Genomic DNA, 26984 nt, shown 5'->3' on the forward strand with positions numbered 1-26984 from the left:
GTTTAAAATATATTTGTATTTGTAATTACTAATTATAAACATAATTTTTTAATTTTTTGGTTAGCCAGGCCACGGCGCACTGGCCGGCATGCTCCGGCTGCTACAGTACCGGGTTGGGCCAGGTTGTGAGGTGGGCCGGCCGGGCTGGTTTAGGGTACGCTAACTGATTTCACTTGCACAGTTAACACTATGGCGTGAGAGATCTGCAGATGACCTCTAGAATCTAAACATCATTGAAATACCTACCATCATAAATTAAGCTTTAGATACAAGTAGCCCTCCGTCCAACATATTAGTGAATTCTCCTTGTACAAAATATAATAAGCACGACCCTGGGTGTTGCCAGAGGCAAATGCTGCTCCTCTTCCCCCAGCCAAAAGCTTCGCAACGCAGCAGTCCTGGATAAGTTACTACATTTCTTACTTGGCACAAATTCGACTAATTGACAGTTGTTGATCCAATTTTTTTGGCTCAGTGCAATTTTCTGAACATGGTAGACAAAATATCCAACTTTAACATGGAACTCCCGACTGAATGGATTCAAGTTTTCAATTCAACAGATCGGAATAAAGGCCGTTTTCATAAGGTGCTTTGAAGAGCTGGATTTCCTCAAAGTGGCTGCTGTCACTTGCAGTCAAGGTGTGCAGGCGGCCAAGATCAGTAGAGTGTTCAGCTTGCCAGTGCTCTGAAGAAGCAAACGGCATACCTTGTGGCACCCCATGCATCACGGGCTGAGGAATGCTGCTAGTGAGATCGACATGGAAGGGTGGGTCAAGTACAATGTTGGGAGGCTCTGAACCCCAAGAATCAGTTGACAGAAGAGAGAGAGCACGATGAATATCTGGTGCTGTGTTCGGGTTTGCAGACAGCATAGGACATTCCTTCAAACCTGCAGTTGTTCTCACCCATTAAGAGCCATGCATTAAATCATGTCTGGTAAAACATTACGCTCAGTCCCGCTAAAACTATCCTGGGAATCTAGGTTTTGGATATCAACTTTTTAAGTACTTATAATACTCTCTTTTTTGAGAGAAAAAATTTGATTGTGAGAAGAGAACCATTCCCCAGAACCCCAGTTCTATTGTGCCAACATGATATACAAAAGCTTTTCCACCTTCCTGGGTAGACTTTTTTTTCTGAATTTCTGATGTTATATCCAGATCCCAGTCTACACCAAAAATATGATTTCTGGACATCATTTTTAGATATGATGATACTGTTTATAAATGAAAGTAGTGGCTAGAACCTTCGTGAAAAATTTAATTTAGTTGAAAACATATTCTTTCATTCCCTTTACTTGAAATGGAACCATCAAAGATGGTATTATTTCAATAAAAAGTGAAAAACGTTTTAGTACAAAAATTATTAACAGCACATGAATCTGTAGCTGTTAAAAACAGTCAAAAAGCACAACAACTAATTCTGCATGTTCTCCATGATATCAAGGGGAATTACAGCTACCAATTCAATATTCAATTCTAGTTTCAACAAATTCTAAGGGAGTTTTAAAAATTCTAGTTATGGAAAGAAAGAATTCTTAGGGTATTCAATTATATATGTGAAGAGGATACTTAATTCTATGGGGAGTCTTAACAGGAGCAGCACATTTAACTCTGTTAGAAGTATCACACAACAAACTCAACAACAGTATTGGAATCAGAAAAAGGAAGCAAGACAAACCTTGAGTAGAAACCTCAGCTCTGGAGCCCTTGGATGGCAGGGGCCTACTGGAATTCTGACAAGGTGCACTGGCAGCATGCATCAAATCAGTGCCTGGCAATTGCAGGTGCCCATTAATGCCTCCAGTTTTTTCAAATTTCAGTAGGTATCCTTTTGATAGGGTGAACTTGGAGCCATTCCATGTGTTTTCCCATTCATGATTTTCAGATGATCTTGTGTGGAAAAATGAGGCATCATTTGACGCAAAGCTAATCTGTTGCTTCCCATCTGTGCACATAAAAGCTAATTGGATTAAACTAAGTTCACAATATTACGGTAATTGGCCAACTCAGCTATTTCCTTTTGATACTACAATCCAAATCAAATCTGTACAGGTTCAATCTTGAATCCTTTAACCATTTAATGTAGAACAAACTGGGACTAATGAGAACACAATGTTTTTATAGTCTTGTTTACAGATTGCCAATATATAAGAACAAAATAATATATTTGTGTTACAAGTGGAAAATGTCCCTATTTGCAAACACCTCCTAAAAATTACACTACAGAATAGGACATGCAATCCTCTACTCTCATGGTTATTTAGTGATCAAACATCTCCAAAATTGTCTTTTTTATCTAAAATCATGAACAAAGAGGGCGAGCCTTGCTAGCGATGGTAACATTGCTCCTTTGTGACCAGAATATCACAGGTTTGAGCGTGAAAACGGCCTCTTAGCCAAAAAACATTGGAAAGATTCATACAAATATGATTCTTCTCCAATCATTGTAAAGCGGGAAGCCTTGGGCATTTGTGATGCCCCCTTTTTAATAAAAAATCATTGAGAATGTTAATTATCACCATATGTTACGGTAGATATAGGACAAACAAGAAAAATAAAGAAAAAAAATAGAAAATGGATTGTCCATAATTAGGTCAGAGTGATGCTTATCAAAAATAAGATATACATGACACATTTAATATGGTTTGGTCATGGTTTGGTCATGTTTGATAAGACCAAATGACCAATAGATGATGTACCTACAAGAAGAGTGGACAGAATTGAAAAATATTGTAGCAAAAGAGAAAGGGAAAAACAAGAGGAAAAAAACTTAGCGAGAAACTATTAGGCATGACATGATACAAAGTGATGAATAGATATAACTGACAAGTTAGAAGACATGGATTAACAAAAATGACTAGTTAGAATGCATGTATTAAAACTTGGTTACCGTTTTTATATCCAAACCATTAAGAATGCTAAGGGTTGCAAATTTCTTTCCAAATAATATGATATTTTCTGTTTGTACGACAATCAATTTGCATTTCAAATATGGTACACTCAACTAATTATAATAAAAGATAGTGTTAATTACACCAAAAAAAACCCTATCTTTTACCATGTTTAAAATTATGTACCAAATTTTTAATTTTTCAATACTAGAACCAAACTTTTACTTAGTTTCGAATGTGTGTTGTCATCTATATTATATCAAAAAACTTAGTTAATTGTTGACATGTCCTCACTTCAAGGACGTGGCTTTAAAAAAGATGAGTTGGCCAAATGAGGTGGCATGGAATGCCCATGCATCACCTCTCCACTTGCATCTAAGGGGGTGGGACGTTGGTGGAGAGATGATGCATGGGTACTACACGCCACCTCATTCAACCAACTTGTCTATTTCGAAGTTACATCAAAGTGAGAGGGACACGCCAGTAATTAACAAACTATTTTAATATATTACAGATTGCAGTACAAATTTGAAACAAGATGAAAGTCTGGTCCTAGTATTGAAAAAACTAAAAGTCTGGTACATAATTAAAAACATGGTAAAAGATGGGTCTTTTTTTAGAGCCTACTTTTTTCTACTTTAAAATGTTATTGCCTGCGGTAAATGAAACGACTAATAAATTTTTATAAGGAAAATGAAAGAATAAATGACAATACTATATGTGAGTTAGTAATCTAGGAACACCCTTGGGTTGTGTCTATTCCCTGCGATACCTTGTAAGAGAAAGTATGTTATAAGAATTTTTCATTCTCATATACTTATTAGGCAAAGCACAGATCTCATAGCTAGCTAAAAACTGGTGGTGATGCTACATCTTGAAATTCTTTATACTCAAAGTAAAGACAATCAGGAAGGAACAAACTCAATATAAGTTTATACCAAAGTATGGAGAGGACAGCCTTGCTGAATTGAACTGAATTGCATTTTGCTGTGGCTTCCGTCGTCGTGCATTATGATCAGAAAGCCGCCTGCGACAACTTCGCTTCTTTTCATCGAATTCTGACAAACTATGGAACCTTAAAAACAGAAAACAAGCCACTGTTGGGTCAAATTTATTCATCATTGGTTAGGAGGACTTCAGGCAGATAGAATCCACTACAATTATTGTCTTAATTCTGAATTTTTTTTGACAGATTTGAGTGATTAAATAACCTATTGGTGAAATATCAAAACCTGCATACAACAAACAGTCTCAAACATTTAGATGAGGGCATCAATAAGAAGCAACAGCTCTAAATCTTGAAATTAAGCATCCTGAGTTCCTATTTTCTTATATTCTCGTATAAAAAAGTTTTACCTGCTACACTGCTGGCAAAATCGACGTTCTAGACCACCTACAACCACCTTTGGCCATTTCGAGTGAGTTTCACAAACTCTATGCTTGCGATGATATTCTTTAGCTGAGGAGAGGTCAAGGTTGCACCCTTCAACTTGGCACCGTGGTGGAGGTGTACTCTGGCAAAATGGTTTGTTTTTCTTTGTTGTGGAGCCAGTTGATGATGCAGGAACGACAGATAACGATGAAGCCTTAGCATCACCCAAGGTAGAATTATTCTCAAAATATGCTCGCTTACCAAGTTTTAGACTGATCCATGGTTCACCAGACCCAAATGGATATTCTAGAGGTGGAGAAACTTCAGCTATCTCAGACCTGGCTAGATCACTCTTCTCACTAAAATCTTTGGAAAAAGCATGGCATGCCTCAAAGGCACTCTTGGATGTCTTCATTTCCTCCTTTGATGAAGAGTCAGCGGAAGCTGATATTGAGCTTCTAGCTGAAGAAGCATGTGCCAACTCAGAGCCAGAACCACCACCTCCATTCCCAGATAGATTAAAAGACCCCCTATCAATTTCCCCCTCTTCTTCAGCTCCCCAGTCTGTTGGTTGCTTCTTATGTCTTTCAGTCATTTTTGAATTAAAGGCAACAAGATTTTCCCAGTACGGTTTTGCACTCCAGTCCATTGCAAGAAGAGATTCATAAATCAATGCCACTCAGTCTTCTTCATAGATTATTGCACAAGGATCAGATCCCCATTCATTGACAAAGAGATCGCTCAAAGTTAGCTTAGATGGAATGGTAACAAGCCTAAAAGTCGTATAAAACAGAGGAAAGACTAAAGAAAATGATGACAGAAAAAGCAGAAAACACAAGGACATAATTAGACTGTTTAAGAAATTCCAGCAAGTTCACATTAAAAGATAACAAGGGGTAAGAAGTAATCAGCACACAAAATAGCACATACGCAATGTTTTTCTTTATAAGATCATAGCGCACAAAGTAGCCAACCATCCCTAGTGAGATTGCAACTTGGTGAGTTGTTACTGTTATTGTTACACGACTATATCAAAACATTCCCATCAAGGAGTATTAACCACTTATTTGAATTCTCAACAAGCCCCTATATATACCAGAATACAAAGTTGAACAACATGCAACCTCATACATAAAACACATATATACAAGGACAGACAAACAGAAACAGATGCAAGTAAACAAATTCACGGCATAGAAACGATGTTTAAAGCAGTTTTCTCTAAACCTGAGCCTACGAATACAAGTCAATATTATTATCATCACAAACCTTAATCCTACTAAGTTGAACCATACCACAATATAATACAAGTCAATATCTAACCAAAATCAAACCAGATCCAAACACGAACATATACACTCAATGCTCTCCATTATTTCGCTCAATACAATACTCCTAGCCTCCCAGAACAAAGTTTGATCCAAAAAATCTCACATACTATCACTTTGTCTATCCACAATTCACAAAAACCGGAATACAGTAACTAGGGCGGGCTACTCTCCAATTTTACCCTCATCCTGCACAAACTCCTAGGAGAGTTACTATTACCAGCGACCCTCCTGAAATCAACCAGTCTTATATCGACAAAGCAGCTCAGATCTTTCTCTCTCTTCAATTATAGCAAAGAAAACTGGAAACCAACCTCCTCACAGCCACATGCTAAAAAGCTATATTTCGGTGCTTCAAACTCAAAAACAGAAAAAAAAAAAAAAGAAAAAAAAAAAAGAGAGAGCATGATTGAACTAGACTCTAGACAAGGGTATGAATAATGATCAAACAATTTACCGTAAAGCTAATCACAAGTTTCTAAAGCAATAATGGATCAAATTATCAACAGGTTAGCAACCAACCCCAAAGAAATTCTGAGTCTCATCCATCGTCGAAATATCAATGACCCACCCACCTGATCGAGAACCACTTAACTCAATCGACAAACTGGCAAAGATTCAACTGCCGAAGTGAATGCTCCATTAATCACTGATCAACTGTTTGCGAGGAGAAAAATAGAGACAATAGAAGATAAGGCTAGCTCGATTGCTCTTTCTCCCATCCAAACTACCACTCCAGTACTTAAGCGATACCACGAACTTGGGTAAATAGAAAATCATGGCAAACTCATTTTCTGGATTTGAAAAGTATTGTCAGAAAAGTCAGAACCGAAACAAATCACTGCACGAAAGCCGTGGTCTCCTTCCTAGGGTTCCATGGATTTAACTTTAAAAAGAGGAGAAAATCATTTTCACGGAGAAAATCCAGAAAAACGACATCGTTCTCTCTCCGTTTACTCCCCGAAGCAATAATAAGCTCCACTTTTCCTGAGAAAATTGTGAACGAAACAAGAAAAAGAAAAAAAGGGGGGAGAAAAACGTGTTTTCCCAATGGAAAGTAGAAATTTGCCATTTTCAAGTATACAGAGATTGACGCATCAGTGCCGACCAAGAATTGGAAATTAGCACACGTTTCTCCAAAATCAGGCCGAAAAGAAAAAAAGCAAGAAAAACAAACAGCGCCTGTACCATCAACAACAGCAGCAGCGGCAGCAACAACTTCTTTAATACTACTCCAGTCCTGTACTGCGCCTTACATGTTCAGTAATTTTCTCTAGGGCTCTCAGTAACAGTAGCTCGAGAAAAAGGAAACCAAAATGTTACCCAAAAAAACACCTACTACTACCAACACACGGCTCGGCTTCCCCCATTCCGTTTTATTTTTCTCCCCAGTTCCCGAGAAAGAGAAGGAAAATCAGTGCCTAGGGCATGCGATTATTACCTGTTGCCTCTGTGGAGAGGGGATCAGGAGCTTTACTGGCTCAGAAAAACTGGAGAATTTTCCGAGAAAAGCTGGGAAAATGGGACGGCGACGGCATGCCACTTTACTAAATCCAGAGAGAGAGAGAGAGAGAGAGAGTCTATGTGAGGCGCTGTACATTGAACGGTGAGAAAGGCGTGGTGTGCAAAGCTCGGCCGCGGAAGTTATTCCGTGGCCCCCACCCCACCCCTCCCCTCCTTTTATCAAAATACCAATTGCTCGTATTTTATACCGTATTTCTGGTAATGTATTTTTACTTCTTTTTTTTTATAAATTTTCTAGGTAAATATAAAACTAATATTTTATAAAATATAGGTTCTTGTGTAAATAAATGTCATCCAATTATTTTGCTTTGCGGGTGTCCCTCCCTAGTGTACAAGTTTGACTTTTAATTGGGACCAATTAAGGGTCTTACGTCGGGATCATGGCTTCTTTGGTTCCAAATTATTTCTGATACCATGACTGCATTGTCGCATTCCACTTTGGGGACACCTTCCTTATCTCATTTTTATTTATTTATTTTAATTATTAATTTATTCCTTCACATAATAAATTTATTTGATTGAAATTGAATGGACAACTAAACTAGGAGCCAACTTGTCCATGTTAAACACGTTGATCCACTGACTCTGTACAATCTATGTTGCACGGAAACGAAAACGAAAAATGTTTCTAATAAGAAATGGAAACGTGGAAACGGACATTTTTCTAAAAAAATATGCATAAATAGGGTCCGAAACGAAAATAAGAAACGTTTCAGAAACGTTTTCAAAATGGAAAAATGACTCTTGAGGTATTTTCATGCAACATAGTGTATAATAAGGTCGACACCACCACCACCTCTGTTTTCATACGGTATTTGTGAACATGACGCAATAGTGAGTGAGTGATGATTAGATCAGAGTGTCCACGTGACCACATTATTGTTCTTTTTTTTTTAGAAGAACCGACCCCACAGAGATTCAAACACCATGACCAAACAGACATAACCTTCCATTTCACACATGATTATTGGAAACCAATCTATCTGTTACTTATAACTGTTCTAGTAATTAGTGAGGAACTGTTCTGTCAAGAGTGAGTAGTGTAGTTAGCGGCGGCGGCCTGTCTGGAGCTGGAAAATTTTGGGGCGGATGAGTCACTGTTTTTTCATCCTCTTGGCCATCTCTTCTTTCAGCAGCCTTCTCAATATTTTGCCTGAATGGGACCTTGGGATTGCATCCACAAACTGAACAACTCTCACTCTCTCATAGTTTGCGACCTTAGACCCAACATAGTCCATCACCTCCTCTTCACTGATCGCCTTTTCATTTGGGCTCATCACCACACAGGCTGCGGGTATTTCTCCTGCTGCTTCATCCTCCAACCTGCGCAAAATTTACGATGTTTTCATCGAAAATCTGCCTGATTAAGGCATGTTTATGTGATGGTTTCGATGATGCTTACGGGATAACTGCAGCATCTACAACGGAGGGGTGAGTCAGAAGGATGCTCTCTAAGTGAGCAGGAGCCACCTGCAGCAAATTAGTTCAGAATGTAAAATATCAAACTCTCTATAAGCTCTATAAATTTCGATTGTTTTACTTGGCTAAGAAATCCTTAATCGCTGTCTAAATAATTACTTGAAATCCTTTGTATTTGATTAACTCTTTGATTCGATCCACGACGAAGATATCTCCATCATCATCGATGTACCCAATATCACCCGTATGAAGCCACCCATTTTCATCAACTGTCTGAGCAGTCTCATCCTTATTTTTGTAGTAACCTGTGGAGTTTGAAACGTGAATCCATAAAAAGTAAACCTTTCAAAGTTGCTAGAACAGAACATATACAAGCAGAAACTATAACAAGGCCCGAAAGTAAAGCCTTACTCATGTTCTTGTTACCTTGCATTATACATTGGCTTCTAACACAAATTTCGCCGGCAGTGTTACTGGGGAGAGATTGACCGGTGCTTGGATCGACGAACTTCACTTCCAAATTGGGAAGGATGAATCCAACTGAGTTCTTCTTTGCGACCCGATGGCCCTTTTCAGGATCGCCGTGAGTCAGGGTGATGCAGCTATGCTCTGTCATTCCATATGCCTGGTTTTCACAATGCACATTAAGTAGTATCAAAATTAAACCATATGCATTAATCAAATGTTCGTTTGAATATAGGATAAAAGTCACCAGTCACTGTTAGGTAATAGGTATTATTCTGTAGTATCATGCGAGATCAAAATCAGGGACATACAGATTTAATGTGGTTAGATATTAGACAAGCGCTCACCTCTTGTACCTCGACAGTAGGGAACTTCTTCTCGAATGCTCGGAGAACCTCTGGAGCAAGGGGAGCTGCGGCAGTCATGACAGCCCTGAGCTTGAGCTTACGGAGATCGAAATTGTCCACGACACTATTCTTAACCATGTCCGAGATGATTGCAGGCACAACGGGAGCAAATGTGACCTCATGAGTGATCAGGGCATCTAAAAATGCCTCAAGCTTGTACCTTGCCATTACCACCACTTTCCCTTTGTTTTTAAGAGCTGCGCAGCATATCCCACTCAATCCATATATATGGAAGAATGGCATTAGGCCTAGCGTAGTCACCTGCCCAACAAGCTCAGGTCCAACGCTGAAGAGGGTGGAGCAGAGATTGGCCACCAGATTCCGATGAGTCAGCATGACGCCCTTCGACGTCCCGGTGGTGCCGGAGGAGAATGGAAGAGCACAGAGATCGGTCTGGTGGACGGTTTCGTCGATGATATCAACGTTGGCTCGATCTGCGGCTTCAAGAAGATCCTCCCAATTCATGGCGCCCTCCACCCTTTCTTCGCCTAGTACGATGATTGGCAATCCTAGATTTCTCACCTATATATATATATGGATCCAAGACAATAAAATGTATATTGAATTAAATGCAGAACATGATTGATGCATACAAAGTCCATTGCATGTCGATTACCGTAAACATGCACGTAATAAGAGAATTGAGATGATTAATCATCACCTTCTCGTAGAATGTTGCGTTGGTGACTATTAGCTTGGCATCAGCAGCGTCTACTTGTTTCTTAATTTCAGAAGCATGCGCCGACGGATTTGCGCCTGAAAACACGCCGCCGGCAGCCATAATTCCAAGGGCGACAATGGCGTACTCCCCCATGTTTGGGAGCACAACCACCACGACGCCGCCTTTTCTCAGCCCGAGAGACCGCAAGGACTTGGAGAACCTCTTGGTTTCTCCGAGGACTTGGCGATAAGTGTACTCTTTCCCGTTGGCAGCCTCCACAAATGCTACGTTGTTGACGTACAATTCAGCGTCCTGAAGCACAAAATCCGGCAGCGTCACGTTTTCCGGGACCGGCACTGATTGGAACTGGCTCCGGAAAACAAATTCTTCTCCTCTTGGAGTCGCCATTTTTGATGCTTGAAAAGGGTTCATTGATCTGGGTTTTATAGGAGATGGTGGGAGTGAATGGAAAATCATGATTTATTCATGAGACAAGGCAATCTTGATGAAGGTGGCTTCGACAGGTGGGGATTTGTTGGGTCATGTTGGTGGTGTAGCTTGTTACCTTTCAATTCATCAAATTCTTAAGCCAAGTAATTGTTGCACTTCTATGTATTTCATTTCTAAAATCCAAGAGAATTACACGGTAGATAAGTTTATTTATCAAGTAATTGTTGCACTCCATTTATCAGTTCTGACAAATTCAATCCTAAGAAGGGTATAGACTTAAAAGTTTATGACAAAATGGGTTCAAACCAACCAAGAGGGATATGGAAAAGTACACGAGGGATTCCTTGAACCCGCGTGCCCATATATATTATTAATAATTAATTAATAATTACTTTAGGTAAGTATTTTAAGATTTAATGAAATTATAAACAATACTTTTATAAGTTTTAAAAAGAATATTATTCTCTCATAACTTTTAAACAATTTTAACATTTGTATGCGGTAGTTAATTTTGTTTTCTAATGAAAAAAAAATTCTCTTGATCTCTGTCCTCTCACCCTTCGTTTTAGCCGCCATCACCGAACTAGCCAAGCCATGACCCATGCTAAACCAGGTCCAACCATGACGGCAACTACTGAATTCCCAAGAGCCTAGCCGCCTTGAGCAGTGCCTGTAAGCATTAAGTAGGGGAGTTGGAACTACGTGTCACGATCGTCGGATCCTGTGTCTGCCGACTGGCAGGACACGACTTGCGATTTGCTCCACGCGGTGGGAAGAGAGGTAATTGACTTTAGTTAACTACTTAACTGTTATTAGTTGTTGTAGTTAGAATTTTGTTATTTTGGTTACTAATAGATAGTTTTATTGTCTTGATATAGGTCTGTTTGTTACAGTTTAAAAATTACAACTTCTAGCTTTTAGTTTAAAAAAAGTTGGGATGTAGTGTTTGTTTTAACTTATAAAATTCTAACTTATAGCTTCTACTAACTTTTAGAATGGGTAGAAACTGACTTTTTCAAAGCTGGGATACCCCAGCTCTTACAACTTCTGCTTAAATAATTACATTTTTATGACAATTTTGCCCTTATTTTTAGCAAAGAATTACTCTCTTGTCTACGCAATCATGGGTTTTTCTTTTCCACCGCCATTTTCATTTTCAAATCTCTTCCTCTCTCTCGTCATCTTCCTCTCTCTCTATACTTTAATTAATTTTTTTATAACACTTGAAACTTATACATATACACTAATTAATTTTTAAATTCTCATTCTATAACTACTAAGGGTATTATGGACAATTATACAAAAATAAGTTATTTTACAGCTTATGGTATCAAACACCACAACTATTTAACTACAACTTTTAAGAAACTGCAGCAAACAGGTTCACAATTTATTCTAAATTTTAGAAGCTATAATCTAAGAAACTATAAGCTATAATTTCTTTAATTAAGCTGCAACAAACGGGGCCATACTATTTATAGTTGCTAGCACCTTGTTTGTGATACATGAATAAGATTTTAGAGTTTTATTCAATATGGTATCAGAGTAATTGTAACATTCCAAATTTGAGAGTATTTAGAAAATAGTAAAATAAATTAATTTAGTAGATTTTCAAAAATTTGGGTGTAAGTGGGATTCCCAGAAGTTTCAGGGTATTAACGTAATTAAACGTGGGGTGCAAGTGAGGTTTTCAAAAGTATTGGGGCGCTGGTGTAATTTTAAGAATTAGTCGTAGGATTCCTTTATAATTAATGGGGGCGTTTATATAATGAATAAGCAACCAGCCCAGCTGGTCGTGTGCTCGTGGGTGATAGCGGGGAACACGAGTTCGATTCCGCGTGGAGGTAGCGTGCGAGAGGAAATGGCTAATTATTTTGGCCATGAGGCAGGGCGAAAATGACGTAGTTTCGGCCCTGAGGCGATGGCATTGTAATACTCGAGAAATTCAAAAGAACTCAAGAGTAATTTATCTTGGAGCAAAAAGTGAAATTTCAGATAAATTAGGGGTATAAGGGTAATTTATTATCGTATGAATGACCGAATCGATTGGAGGGAGTGCCCTAGAGCCGAGATGCCAAAGAAAAATGATGTGGCAATAACAAACATCCCGAGATAGGATTTATGGTATCGAAAGAAATCAGATTATGAACAATTTTTGGTACAACAAAAATGCAGCTGCCACTTAGGCTGCAAAACTAAATTGTTATAGGCGACTTTTAAGAAGTCAATGGAAGCTTGAGGGGGCTTCGGTTTTTCATAAGCAACAATCATTCAGTAGTTTTAGGAAGAAACAAAAGGATTTAGGGCCAAAACGAAGATTCAGGCATAAGTGCAGTTTTTTAAAATTTCCAGAGAGAGGTCAAAACGATATTTTTTCGGAATCTTCATGGGTAAAATGGATGTTTCAGGATTTTAAGGTCTTAAATGCAATTATGTAAAGTTAAGGAATTTTGTAAAAATGGGCCAAAGTGATAAAGCCAAAGTTTGAGGGGCTAAAATGCAATTTTAATAAACTCCAAAGCATCCATGGCCGACCAACCTCCCAATCACCGAAATTGGCCACAGGGAACCCACAAGGGTTGCTAGGGGATACCTTTTGGTAAAATGCTTGGCTGATAACGGCCACTGGGTTGGCCAGAAAAACAAAAAGAAAAGCGACCAAAAGTTGGCCGACTTGTCGCACACTTGCAACTCGCTTTTGCGGTTTAGTGAGGGTGATTCCAGGTCAATCTAGGATAGATAAATGCTCCTAAGACAATGGGTTGGCCGAACAAGAGCTTTTGGAAGCTAGATTTTGCCTATAAATAGGCTTTCGTGAAGGCCAAAAATTAGGGGGATGGAGGCTTCAAATCGGCCATTAATCAAACGAATTGGAGCTCCAAAATATGGGGCTTTTGTTGCCCATGCCCTAAGGATGAATTCTGGAGAGTTATAAGCGTTTTGGTTATGGTTTGAGAGGGTATTCAGGCTTCGCTGGAGTTGGAAATGGACGGCTGAATCGAAGCTTTGGGCGGTCCGTTGAGGCCTTTCCTGAACTCTTTTCGGCCCCCAAAGCATGCCAAAAGGATCGAATGAGGAAGGGGAAGAAGCTGGTGGAGAGATCCCATAACGCCGATAAGGCCGTCGCCGAAGAAGACGACCGGCGCGTGGCCGGCACGCGTGGTTTTTCACGCTCCACCACATGCCCTAGCATGTGTGGGCGCGTGGGCAATCCAAAAATTTTGCAAAAATTTCTCAAAAATCGAGAAAAATATCTTGTCAAGGTTTGTGCAAAAAGATCTGGTTTGGGATTCCTGATGTCTCGATTTTTACACCAAATAACCTCGTTTTGCGTGAAAACGCAACATTCGGGTAAGTTTAGTATTTTTCCTTTGAAGTTCATTGGATATTATGAATTGTTGTGGAAATAAATTTGAGAAAATAGTCTCGATAGTATTTATTGGGATTTTTAAAAGGAAAAATCAAAGAAAATGAAGGAAAATATGAGAAATTAGAAAATGAAGATATTTAAGTTACGTTCTCTTTGTTTTTCAATTTTTAATTTTGAGTTTTGAATTCATTTTCAGTTTTCTATTTTGGTAATCTATTTTCAGAAAATTGAAAATACATTCTCTTTGTCATTTTGAAAAACTATTTCTCAAAACAAAAAATTAGACAACGCGTTCTCTTTGAAATTTTGAAAATAAATTTTTAATGATATTTTATTCAATAAATTTGATTATTTAGTAAATTAAAAATATTTAATGTTTATAAATTATTAAAAAAAATCTACATTTTAAAGTTAATGAATTTTGTAATATTTTTTTCATTATAATAATAAAATATGAATAAATAAATAAATAAATGTGTTTTAAGTTTTGAGTTTGTTTTGGATGAAAACACTCAAAACAACTTTTTGTTGTTTTGAGTTTTCTTTACAATTTTTTTTTTTAAAAATACATTTTTAAAAACAGTAAAGAGAACGCGTTTTCATTATTTTAGAAAATTGAAAACTGAAAATGATTTGAAAACAGTAAAGAGAACGCAACCTTAGTGATTAAATATGTTTTTTATGATTAAGGTGATCGAGGAAAAGTGATTGGTGCAACTTTTGAGATTTAACACAAAAATCGAGGTCAGGCACGCATATCAAGACAGTGCGCACCTTTCGAGGTATGCTGAATCTCATGAAAATGTAAGTTATTCTATCCTATATGATATGATTGGTTATTATGCGTGATATTTATAAAAAATATAATTGTTTATGTATGCATGATATTTATGAATGTTATGATCATTTTGTTATATTGCATGGAAAGTCGTGATATTTGCCTGACACAATATTATTAGCATATTGATATTTGTGCATGGGGTTAGGATGTCACCCTAAGAGTGTAACCGTAATTTCCCAAGGACAATTGATGGAATTCGTTAGGCTTATCCTGTGGAGGTTCAGGATTCTGCCTAAGGTTTTTTTATAAAGAAATAGTGACCTACACGATCAGGACATTTTGACAGCTACTGTGTCCTGTCTGATCCCCAAGAGAGGATCTTTACCATGGAGATAAACATGAAGGAGTTCGGGAAGCCCAAACCGATGAGGACTCCCAACAAATTCAAAAATAGGGAAAAATTCTGTGCATACCATAACGAGGAAGGCCATAACACCTCCGAATGCTGAGCCTTGAGGGATGCCATTGAGGATCTGATTAGAAGAGGTCGGTTAAGGGTATGTGGTACGACCAACCAATCAGCCGACCCAGCCACCGGCACAACAACTGCCTCCCTCCGATGATGAATGTTCGCCGGCAGTTTGAACAATCTACACAATTCATGGTGAACCTTACCTCGCTAGAACTTCCCACAGGTCCCACAATAGGTACATGCGTGAAGCCAACCATGTATTGTTAGCAGGCTCGAACGAGCAGGCCGTACCTGCTAAGCGAGCTAGGGGAGTGGTAGAGAAGATCATTTTCTCAGAAGAAGAGGCCAAAGACGTCCATTGGCCACACAATGATGCCCTCATTATACGAGCCCGAATCAACAATGCTGAAGTGCGAAGGATAATGGTGGACACAGGTAGCTTGGTGAATGCAATGTACAAAGCTTGCTTTGATTAAATAGGATTGGGGCCAAAGCAGTTGAACTCATCCCTGGAGCCACTCTATGGATTCACATGTGATACGGTGGTTCCTTTTGGGTGAGTTAGTCTCCATTTTACTGTTGGAGATGCAGATTACCAAGTCACCACGTTGGCGTAATTCCTGATTGAAGACTGTCATTAGGCGTATAACGTCATGCTCGGGACGCCGGCAATGAACGACCTGGATCTAGTCACCTTGACCAAGTCGCTGACAGTCAAGTTCCCGACCCCCAATGGAGTTGGGTGCGTACGAGGTGAGTAACACCTCGTAAAGCACTGCTATGAAAATGCCATAAAAATGGGGGCCAATGGGAAGAAAGTGAATGTCATTGCAAGAAGCAACCCGCGACCTTCCAGCTAAAATGGTGTTAACTATGATCTAGACCCTAACAAGGTGGATTGTGACAGGGCCGCCGGCCCAATGGAAAAGCTCGAAGACATTCCAATCAGCCAGATGGATGAGGAAAAATGCCTCAAGCTGGGGAGGAATCTGGCTCCCGAGATAAAGTTTTAACTTACCAATTTTCTTAAAGCTAACCTTGATGTATTTGCATTGAATCATGAGGATATGGTAGGAATAGCCCCAAAGGTTATGTCGCACAGACTTAATGTAGATGACAACTACAAGACAGTGTGTCAGAATAGAAGGCTAATGACTCCTGAGCGTTATGCCATTCTCAAAGAAGAAGTGGACAAGCTCTGGGCAAACGAGTTCATTAGAGAGACCCACTACATAATCTGGGTAGCTAACATAGTCTTGGTAAAAAATAAAAATGAGAAGTGGAGGACCTATGTCGACTTCACCGACCTAAACAAGGCTTACCCTGAGGACAACTTTCCTCTCCCAAGAATCAATCAGCTCGTGGACGCAACAGCTGTTCACCAGCTCCTCAGCTTCATGGATGCTTATTCGAGCTACAACTAGATTCCCATGAACCTCAACGACAAGGAACAGACCTCATTTATTACTGACTAGGGGCTTTATTGTTATAAGGTGATGTCATTCGGGTTAAAGAATGCTGGTGTGAACTATCAAAGGCTGGTGAATTCGATGTTCGAAGCACTAATCAGCAAAACCATAGAAGTCTATGTTGATGACATGCTGGTGAAGTTAGAATAAGTAGCCAATCGTGTTTCCGATTTGGGAGAGATGCTTATGGTCCTCAAAAACTATCAGATGAAGGTTAATCCGCACAAATGTGCCTTTGAGGTAGCCTCTGAAAAATTTCTGGAATTTATGGTGAATAATAGAGGCATTGAGGCCAATCCGGATAAAATAAGCGCTTTGCTCGACATGAGGTCGCTTGTACGAAAAAAAGAGATGCAAGCCTACGAATCATGGTTGGTTAAATTCGAACGTTGACATAAATATTATCGAATGTGCCTATATTCAATTTATTGAATACAATAGGTTCTAATGCACCAAAAAAATGAATTATTCAATAATAATTTATTCAATTTATTGAATGCAGCAGGTTTCAATGCACCAAAAAATGAATTATTCAATTTATTGAATACAACAGTTCCAATGCATCAAAAAATAAATTATTCAATTTATTGAATATAACATATAAATATTTAGGATTATAGTAGATAAATATTCTTCATCGAATCGATTTCTCTACAAACTATAACTGAGATGCAATATTTACCATAGCTCAGATACTACATATGCTGAGGTATGTTGACAACACTCGCGCAAAATTGGACGTTTAAGATACAAGTCATTCGAAAGTGAGAATTGTTTACAGTTATCATAACTAGAACGAGTTTAACAACGTCACTTTAGTGTTGTCCGATAAAGATGTGAGTTCGGAAAATACTATTTTTTGTTCTTACCATGCACTTTTGTTGTTTTTGCCAATACATAACCTGTGCAATGCGTCATTTATCATGTTGTGTAGGGGACGCGAATGCATGCAATAATCAAGAAAAACTTGATGCGTTATTTTGCGGATAAAATTGAAGAGCACAAGTTGTATGTAATGAAAAATTCGGTAGTTGATTATAATACTATGACGTTCAAGACTACCATAAATAAGTACGTGTTGAGTTTCATCAGGACCACTCAAGTGGCTGAGGTTGAAGATCAATCATTTCCTACTAAGATATATAGGTTTAAGCCTTTTGTCGAACTTCTGTCCAATCCGCAGTCTAAGAAAACTTATCTATTTGGTGTGTTTCTTCCTTTTTTTTAGTTAATCTTTTTCTACCTCTTTTTTCAGTCAAGTTTTTACTACATTGTTCTGTCTCTTTTCCTAGTTAATTTTAATCAATTTTTTTAGTTAATTTCTTAAAACTATTATTCACTGTTTGGTTGCATCTCTTTTTTCTGAGATGCATTATTCCACAATTCTAATATATTTTCATTTTTCGTTTTGTCCATGTTTATCTCGAATTTAAAGATGTGATTGGTGAAGTTGTCGAGAAAGACAAAGCTAGAACTCAATCATCTTCCGGATCCACTACAAATTGTATCGATATTGTTCTTGAAGATTTGGAATATGATCTTTTAATTTTTTTTATCTGTCTTTAATATTTTTTGTTTACCTTTTTTTGTTGCAGAATGTATCTTTATATAACTTGTGTTGGGTATTTTATTTATATTATGTTTTGTTGGATATGTGGTCATTTTTTTTTATTTCTATTTTGAAGAAAAAAATCGAGTACCATGCACTCTTTGGGGTGACCATATCGATCTGGTCAACAGCTATCTTGAATCTACGTTGAATGAACTTGTGATTGTGCTTATGCAATTGTGTCGTATGAAAAGTTACAATGGTGCTGATTAAATGATCGTGGAAGCTGTTGGCTTTGTCCTATTGTACAAGTCGATCGCCTCCAACGGTTTGTGTTTTTCAATTTTTGGTGGTATGAGGTTGACAAGTTCCTACTATGTCACAAAGGTTCTGGTGAATGCAAGTATAGTCGAGGTTGAGGATTTTCAAGCAAAGTATGTTTCTAAATCATGCAAATTAGACTATTTTATTTTTTGTTACTGTTTTGAAATCGGTTTGTTTCTAAACACGCTATATTTTTCTATTTAGGAGGTTGTTGATTTTCCATGAATGTAATTCACAATGTATAAGCCAGATTTCAAATTCGTCTGTCTATTCTATAACGGAAGACCTTGAAGGCAGTTTTACTGAATTTAAAACTATAAGAGAGGTTCTTTAATGTGTTAAGTGAAGAGGAATTGGAAAATTATGCTCTTTTGGAGATTGAAAAGAAATTGCGTAATGGAGAGAAAAGTCTTGTGAATTTAAATCAATGCCATTCCCATACGAGATCGACATTTCACTTTCAGAAAATAGGCTTATCCATGATGAGATGCGATATGATAGAAGGTCCATTACAGAATATCACAAGTTGTTTGTTTCTAGATTGACGGATGAGCAGAGAAGTGTTTATGATATGATAATGAGTGATGTTCAGTTTGATCAAGGTGGTGTATTTTTTTTGTACGAATGCGGTGGCATGGGGAAAACATTTGTATGGAAAACCCTTTTTGCATGTTTGCGATCAAAAGGGAAAATTATCTTAAATGTGGCATCAAGTGAAATTGCATCTTTGCTCTTGCCTGGTGGTAGAACAACCCATTAAAGATTTGCGATCTCTATTAATCTGACTGAAAAATCCACGTGCAACATTAAACAGGGGAGTCCATTGGCTGAATTGATATTAAAGACGAACCTTATTATTTGGGATGAAGCCTCTATGATGCACAATTACTGCTTCGAGGCACTTGACAAAAGTCTGTGAGATATTATGAGATTCAAAAATCCATCAAGTTTAGACCAACCAGTCGGAGGGAAAACTATGGTGTTTGGCGGGGATTTCAGGCAAATTTTACCAATCATACCGAAAGGTAATATGCATGTAACAATAAATTCATCTTATTTGTTGTGACATTGGAATGTGTTGAAATTGACAAAGAATATGAGACTCAAAAATCTCATTGATAACAATCATAGTGCTGACTTGAAAGATTTTTCTGAATGGATATCAAGCATCGGTGACGGGATTTTAGGTGGTCGAAATGATAGACATGCAACTGTGGAAATACCGGATGATATTTTGATACATGGGTCTGGTAGTATGATTGAATCAATTGTTGAGACCACTTACCCATCATTTTCAAACAATGTTGGTCATACTAATATATCCTACTTGCAAAGTAGGGCCATTCTTGCACCAACATTGGATGTCGTTGAATCTATCAATGATTACATAGTTTCTATTAGTGATTGGGAGGGAACGAAATACTTCAATTCAGATACAAATGTTGATTTGTTGGAAGATCTTGATTCCATAGAATTTTTAAATAGTATCAAATGTTTTGGTGTCCCCAACCACGAGTTAAGATTAAAGGTTGGTATTCCGATTATGTTGTTGAGGAACATTAATCATACCGTCACCCTTTGCAATGGGACTAGGTTAATTATTACAAGACTTGGAAGTCACGTCTTGGAGGCTATAATATTGTCGGGTACTAATGCAGGGCATAAAGTGTTAATTCTAATAATGTCGTTGACTTCGTCCAATACAAGGTTACCCTTCAAATTTCAATGAAGACAATTTCCCATGATTGTTTCGTATGCCATGACTATCAATAAAAGTCAAGCCCAATCTTTGACCCATATAGGTCTTTTTTTGAAGAAACTCGTGTTCAGACATGTACAACTGTACGTTACGATTTCAAGAGTCATAAGTCATAGTGGGTTGAAGATGCTCATATGTGATAAAGAGAGTGAACAAACAACTTCGACCACAAATATTGTATACAAAGAAATCTTTCAAAATTTACTTTAATCATAATGAAAACACTACAAAAAAATTGATTTTTTGCGACAGTTTCTAAAACCATCGCAAAATACGGTATTTTGTCACAATTTTTTTAATATTTACAGGTGATTTTTCAAAATTGCCATAAAATTCATTAAAAACTTGAATTTAACAGTGATTTTCAAAAAATTACCGCTAAATTCAAAAAATAAAATTGAATTTTGCGACTATTTTTAAAAAATCGTCGCTAAATTCAAAAAATAAATAAATAACTAAAAATAAATAAATTTTGCGATGATTTTTGAAAAATCGCTATTAAATTCAAATAAAATTAAATAATAAAATATAAATTAAATTAATATTTGCGACAATTTTGAAAAAATTTGGCTAAATTCAAAAAATAAATAAATAATTAAAAAATAAAATTTAATTTTATGGTAATTTTTGAAAAATTGCTGCTAAATTCAAATAAAATTAAATAATTAAATAAAAATTAAATTAATATTTGAGGCAATTTTAAAAAACTACCGCAAAATACAATTTTTTAATCAATTTAGCGACGATTTTTAGATATCATTGCTAAATTTAAAAAATATATAAAAATTAAATTAATATTTGTAACAAAATTTAATTCAAAAATAATTAAAAATAAAATTTCATTAAAAAATTTAATTTTAAAAAAATAAAAAAAAACATGCAATAAAATTTTAATAATTTTAAAATAAAATTTTAAAAAAATATATAAAATCTTCATTTTATTTTTTATCAATTAATTTATTTAATTTAATCTAATTAATTTATTTAAAATTTATTCCATTATCCTTTTAAAAAATAATCCATTAATTTATGTTTTTCAATTTATTTTTTATATATATTAAAAAAATATAGAATATAATTTTGAAAAATATGATTGGTTTAATATATAATTTATATGCGTGAATATTTAACAAAGAGGCTTCACAGATCAGATGGTTTCGAGAGCACACGAGCATACGGGAGGTTGCAGGTTCAAATCCAGGGAAGAGAGATATTGAAAAATTAAATGTCCAGCATAGCCACGTGGCACGCAGGGCCAAACGAGGGCATACGGGCCCGCGCCCACGAGCGGGCTGTCGTTTGGCTTTGCCGCTTACTTGTGCACTAGTGTGGTAAATAGAGACGATTTTAAAACCGTCGCTAAAATTTAAAATTTTGATTTTTTTTGGAAATTCAATATTTTGTGATGGAAACCGTCGCTAAATATTTTAAAAACTGCCGCTAAATACTTCGCAACACTTAATATAGCTGCGGTTTTCAAAACAGCCGATAAATTTCTTTAATTGTCGCAAAATGCAAAAAAAAAAAAAATCGCTGCAAATGCTGATTTTTTTGTAGTGAATAAAATTGTTGTTTCTTCACTAATTCATGTAGTATATTAAATTTGTTGTAATGTGCATTCCATATTTTGAACTATTATTTTATACATGTTTTTTAAATAAAATATCAAGATGGTTATTATAATTTTTTCTAATAAAATATTTTATTTATATATATTAAAAAATATATATTTTTAGATCTTTCATACATATAAATATGTTTAGAAAATATATTTATATATATTTACTTTATATTTTTAGTATATATTTATAGTATATATTTATATGTATAAAATATCTTTGTATTTATATAATAGAACAAATAGTTTCTATATTTTAATTTATATTTTTATTTTAAAAATTATATCTTAGTTTATTGTTATATATTTTATAATTAAAATGTATTTTTATTGTTAAATAAATATACTTTAATAAGTGAAGAAAGACAAGTGTGAAGAGATAAAGTTATTGTTGACCGAGTATTTTGATTTTTATGATAGAAAAATATTTTCAATAAAAGACATAATCTTAAAATTGGGTATTAAACAACTTAAAATGCTTCAAACATTTGAACAATAATAATTAGAGGTCTAATAATATAGAGACGTCTAAATCATATCTAGAAAATTAATATCATCCAAACCTTTATACAATAATTTGGTTACACATTTGAATCTTATCCAGAATGCAACCAAAATTCAAAACCTCTATCTAGATATCCAAAGGGTTACCCATAGATGCCTCCAACTATACCAAAATATGTCTCTAATCGAAAGCTTCATATTAATGTCTAAAATCCAACCTATAAACATGTGAAATATGTCCCGAATGTATCCTAAATATTAAGGGTTTATAGAGACATCTTAATTAATGTGTACAAATGTTTGAATGATGCCTAATAAATACTATTGTTCTTAAACCTTGTTTAGATCTCCATACTAAAATTGTTCAAACTTCGTAATAACGTACAAATATCTGAAAGAGTACCCTTAAACATTTGAACACTGTCACAAGAGACATTCTTCATTCGAAAATACATCTTCTATAGACACTTGAATTAAATCTCTCTCATCTAATTCCTATATGTTCAAAACACACAATTTTTCTTAAAAATTTATTTTGATTATCTCTTTAATTTTCAAAGAAGTGAAAAAATTGAAAGTATTTCCTATTTTGTTATTAAAGCTTTTGTGTAATTTCTCACTATTCATGTATTAGCTCCCATTTTAATCTTGTTAATCTAATGGTCTTTGTTCTCTAAAGATATTATCATTCTTGAGATTAGTTTTACAACTTTTATCATTTTTTTTTTAAATTTCATTTGATGTAAAGTAGGGACACCAGCTAAAGACATTCAAACCTTTTTTCATTGTCTCTACCAACTAATTAGGAAAACTATATAAAAAAACCCTTCTCATGTTTCAAATTAAAAAAAAAATTGTTCAAAATAGAAGTAAGCTATTATGTTGAATCTTGAAGAACTACGGTTGAGTTCTCTCACTAGCTCCTAAACAACCCTTCTCATGCTTTGCAAGTTTGTATTGAGATTTTTCTATGATATTTATATTTATTGCATTAAGAGGTTGTCTTGTTTGTAAGATAATTTATTCCAAGATTTTCTAGCTCGTCTATAAAGATTAGGGTGATTTATTGCCAAGTATTTTAACTCATGATAAGTTATGATATTGATGAATAATTAAAATTAGAGAGCCAACATCAATCAATTATTATAACGAAAATATTATTAGGTAACATAATATTTTTTCGAAAGGGAGGGCTTGGGGTGTGAGATTCACACACCCTGCCCCCTTGCAAACTCAAGGTGAGCAACACAACACCATTGAACCATTAATTATCATAATAAGTGATGTATGTATTTACACTGATATTTATAGAAGTATATAGATATATTCAAGCAACAAAGAAAAGTAACAAACATATTCACACAAAAATTTACTAATCGATTAAACTAAATTAGAGAGCAAAATCAAATCGAATCAACCAATTAACTCAAAAAATTAAATTAATTGATAATAAAAAAAATCGAACTCAAATTATATAAACCAAACCGAACCTATTAAACTGAAAAAAATTAAAGTAACTGATATAAAACACATAAAGTCAAAGAAACTAACGTCGTTTTATAAACATTAAAATAATATCATTTTAAAGTTGAGTCGGTTTGGTTATTCCAACCCAAAAATTGAAAATTGAACTTTTAAAAAAAAATAATCGTACCAAACCAATGCAAGAAAAAAATCGAACCAAATTGACAAATTCAATTGATTTGATTCGGTTAATTTAACTAAACCAAACTTTTGCTCTTCCCAACTTACACTAATTAATAAAGTGACACACGTGACACACATACTACTCTAATCTCATAATCAACACAGTAAGGCTAATACTGACACCCATAGATAAAAAAAAGATATATACACTAATAAAATAAATCCATTAACTAAAATACCACTAACAAATAAAATTAAGTAGCCTAATAAAAAAAGAGGATCGCATTCACAATTAAAACATACTTGAAAAATGGAGCGACAGCCTGTGCCACTATTGATTGTTGATGTTATTCTTATGCCACTCATTATGACATCATTTTTAGTATTATGTTTATGTACGATGAATTCACATTACCGGGTGAACACAGAGGTAGAAGACTAAATGCATATCCATTAAATATATAAATATTAATAAAAGAATACTGATATAACTAAAAATAAAATACATCCCCTTTAGTCATCAGCTATTGCTTTGGTCTATTGACGTTTATGATTCTCCCCCCCCCCCCCTTAGTCTAAAAAGTACACTCTTACCAAGATCTCTAAAATCAACTGACTGTGCTGGCTGGGTCATCATTCATTGTTGCTGGCGCTGGAATAGTTGTAGCAAGTAATGACCCAACAAAGCTTTGTTTTGGGCCTCATTATTGGATTTTTGACTTTGAGGAAGAGGCAGGGGAGGGACGACGACCACTCAACTCAAACCCACAATCAAAAAGTACAGAGTGAGAAAGACTTTGGGCTAAGTAGCAAGCCAACCCTTGTCGTCAAAATGGAATATTTTACCTGCTGGTTGATTGTTTAATGCCTGCCTATGTTATATAATTCCTTTGCCATTGAAGAATGAAGCTAACCCACCCCTTTCTACAAATTCAACCAAGTAATCCGCTGGTTTGAGTTCCACAGTCACTGGACGAAAGGAACACACGCATTGACCTTGCTTTGCTAAAGACAAACCGTCCAATTAAACCGATAGCAGGGGGGGGTTCGACGAGACCGCTCGATCGGACAGCACGTTTGACATTTGCTGTTTCTTGAAATTATCACCCAAACCAGACACATGACTTGCCCGCCTATGGGGATAGATAGAGGATAAGGATACAACTGCACGTGAAAACTCGAATTCCGCCCAATTGAATTTTGCTGCTGCTTGAATTGGATTGTCCGTTGCGCCTCTATTTAAGTCACTGTTGCCTCTTCTTGACCCATATTTATTGTTGTCTTGCATTGAATAATAGCTTTTTGAGGGAACGTTACAAACAAACAAATCTCCCAATAAGCATGGGCAATCAAAATGACATCACACAGACACCACCAAATGGCTTGGGAAATTGAGCTCGATTCAGCCCATTCCTTCTTGGTTAATATCAATTTCGTGGGTCATTCCTTGGAATCATCAGTGTAAAAATTTAAACTCCCAAGGATCAACAAAGACGAAAAAGGCGGAGGAGACAAGAAGGGTGAGTAAGAAGAATGCACACGTAAAAGAGGGATTCCACATCATGATAGAGCATAATGAGCCATCATTAAGATTTACCCACCAAAAGCAACCCCTCCCTCCTCCTCTAGTCTAGACCAAAAGCAATATGCCAAAATCAATCCCACACCCCAACCACCACTCCTTCCCCTTCCTCCAATTCTATTCTATTCTCAATAAACAAAACAAAGTATAATTTAATAATAATTCATACATTTATAAATTAAAATTTATTTTTCACCTTAAATTTGCTCTCAATAATTTTGTATATCGTTTTTAGATAATATGTATTTATTTTTATCTTATTTTAATATCAAGATAATTTTATTAGTGGGGGATAGTAAAATTAATAAAAACATAAAAACTCTAATAGGCAGATTACTTTTTCCTTCCCTTTAATCAATCATGGCCCCTACACTCTTATGGATATAACTTGAAATTTTCCAAAGTAACCAAGGAATGAATGAATGAAATGGGAGAGTACGGCAAGAAACCGAGGGGCACTTTAGAAAATTCAGTGAAAGGAGAGCATCAATTAAGTAATTGCGTAAATTCCAACATCATCATTGATCATCACAAGCGTGTGGGAAGCGTTGTGGTGGGACAATCATGCCACCTGCGTGGAAAGAAGAGAGATCCGACGGACCCCTGCCAACATCCATTCTCAGCCGTCCGATCCTTTCCCACTAAAAGAACGAGTTTGTTCAAAGCTAGCCTAGCTTAGCTAGTTACCTGTATATATATATATATATATATGCCGTGACACCCCACACGAACGCCTTCACACGTGACACTCTCCTACTTTCTAAATTGAGATTGAGAGACCAAAAATGAACGTTATTTAATAATATAGTTGTAATTATAATAAAATAAAATATTATCATAATTACACAGTGTTATTGTATTTTATAAAATAAAATTATTATTAATATTCGTATGAGTTAGGGGGCTAAATTTTGAAATAAAGGATGAGATATTCTCACAATTATTGGGGGGATGAATAATGCAATCCAAATTGTGGAAAAGGTGGGCCTGGTCAACAAATCGGGGGCCCGGATGATTGAGATCCAATGACCAAAATTGACTTCAATGGCATCTGATGTTTACTGTCCCGTAAAGCTCCACCTTTTTTGTTTCGATTTTAACAAAGTTGTTGAGTTTTGAATCGTTTTTTGGATTGGGGCAGGGCAGCTATTACTAATACCATCAGCTCAGCTCTACTCATTTTCCAAAAAGTTCATCATTTTTATAAACCAAAAAGAAAAAAAAAAAAAAAACACAAAAGATGCTAGTTCATCGGCGTTGCTACTTGAAAGGTCAAGGGAGAAAAGGTTCGGATCCGGGTCAGGGTCAGGGTCGATATGAGCGGCAATAATAATCATATGGAACTGCTGAGGTGACGTGGTGAAAAAGGAGTGGGTGATAAAAAATAAGC

General features: G+C 36.0%; 1 protein-coding gene across 1 annotated transcript; it reads right to left on the reverse strand.

Annotated features, from left to right (window-relative positions):
• Nucleotides 1-230: 230 nt before the first annotated feature.
• Nucleotides 231-10477, reverse strand: LOC127796807 (4-coumarate--CoA ligase-like 1). The gene is made up of 10 exons (XM_052329208.1): nt 10070-10477; nt 9349-9930; nt 8963-9161; nt 8696-8841; nt 8520-8587; nt 8236-8440; nt 4250-4761; nt 3832-3968; nt 1681-1947; nt 231-889 (listed from the first exon to the last, which is right to left on the reverse strand). Exons 1-10 carry the CDS (start codon nt 10475-10477, stop codon nt 549-551), a joined length of 2865 nt encoding a protein of 954 aa, XP_052185168.1. The 3' UTR covers nt 231-548.
• Nucleotides 10478-26984: the final 16507 nt, after the last annotated feature.

Source organism: Diospyros lotus, chromosome 3 (genome assembly GCF_014633365.1).
Source record: "Diospyros lotus cultivar Yz01 chromosome 3, ASM1463336v1, whole genome shotgun sequence".
Lineage (NCBI taxonomy): Eukaryota > Viridiplantae > Streptophyta > Magnoliopsida > Ericales > Ebenaceae > Diospyros > Diospyros lotus.

What these genes read in the sequence shown, in the direction of transcription:
- LOC127796807 (XM_052329208.1), bottom strand. Translation starts at nt 10,477, where the DNA reads ATGGCGACTCCAAGAGGAGAAGAATTTGTTTTCCGGAGCCAGTTCCAA. An exon ending in ACGCAACATTCTACGAGAAG is followed by an intron (nt 9,931 to 10,069) that starts GTGATGATTAAT and finishes ATATATATATAG; the next exon opens with GTGAGAAATCTAGGATTGCC. An exon ending in GGCTGCTGAAAGAAGAGATG is followed by an intron (nt 4,762 to 8,235) that starts GCCAAGAGGATG and finishes AATGGAGGTGGT; the next exon opens with GGTTCTGGCTCTGAGTTGGC.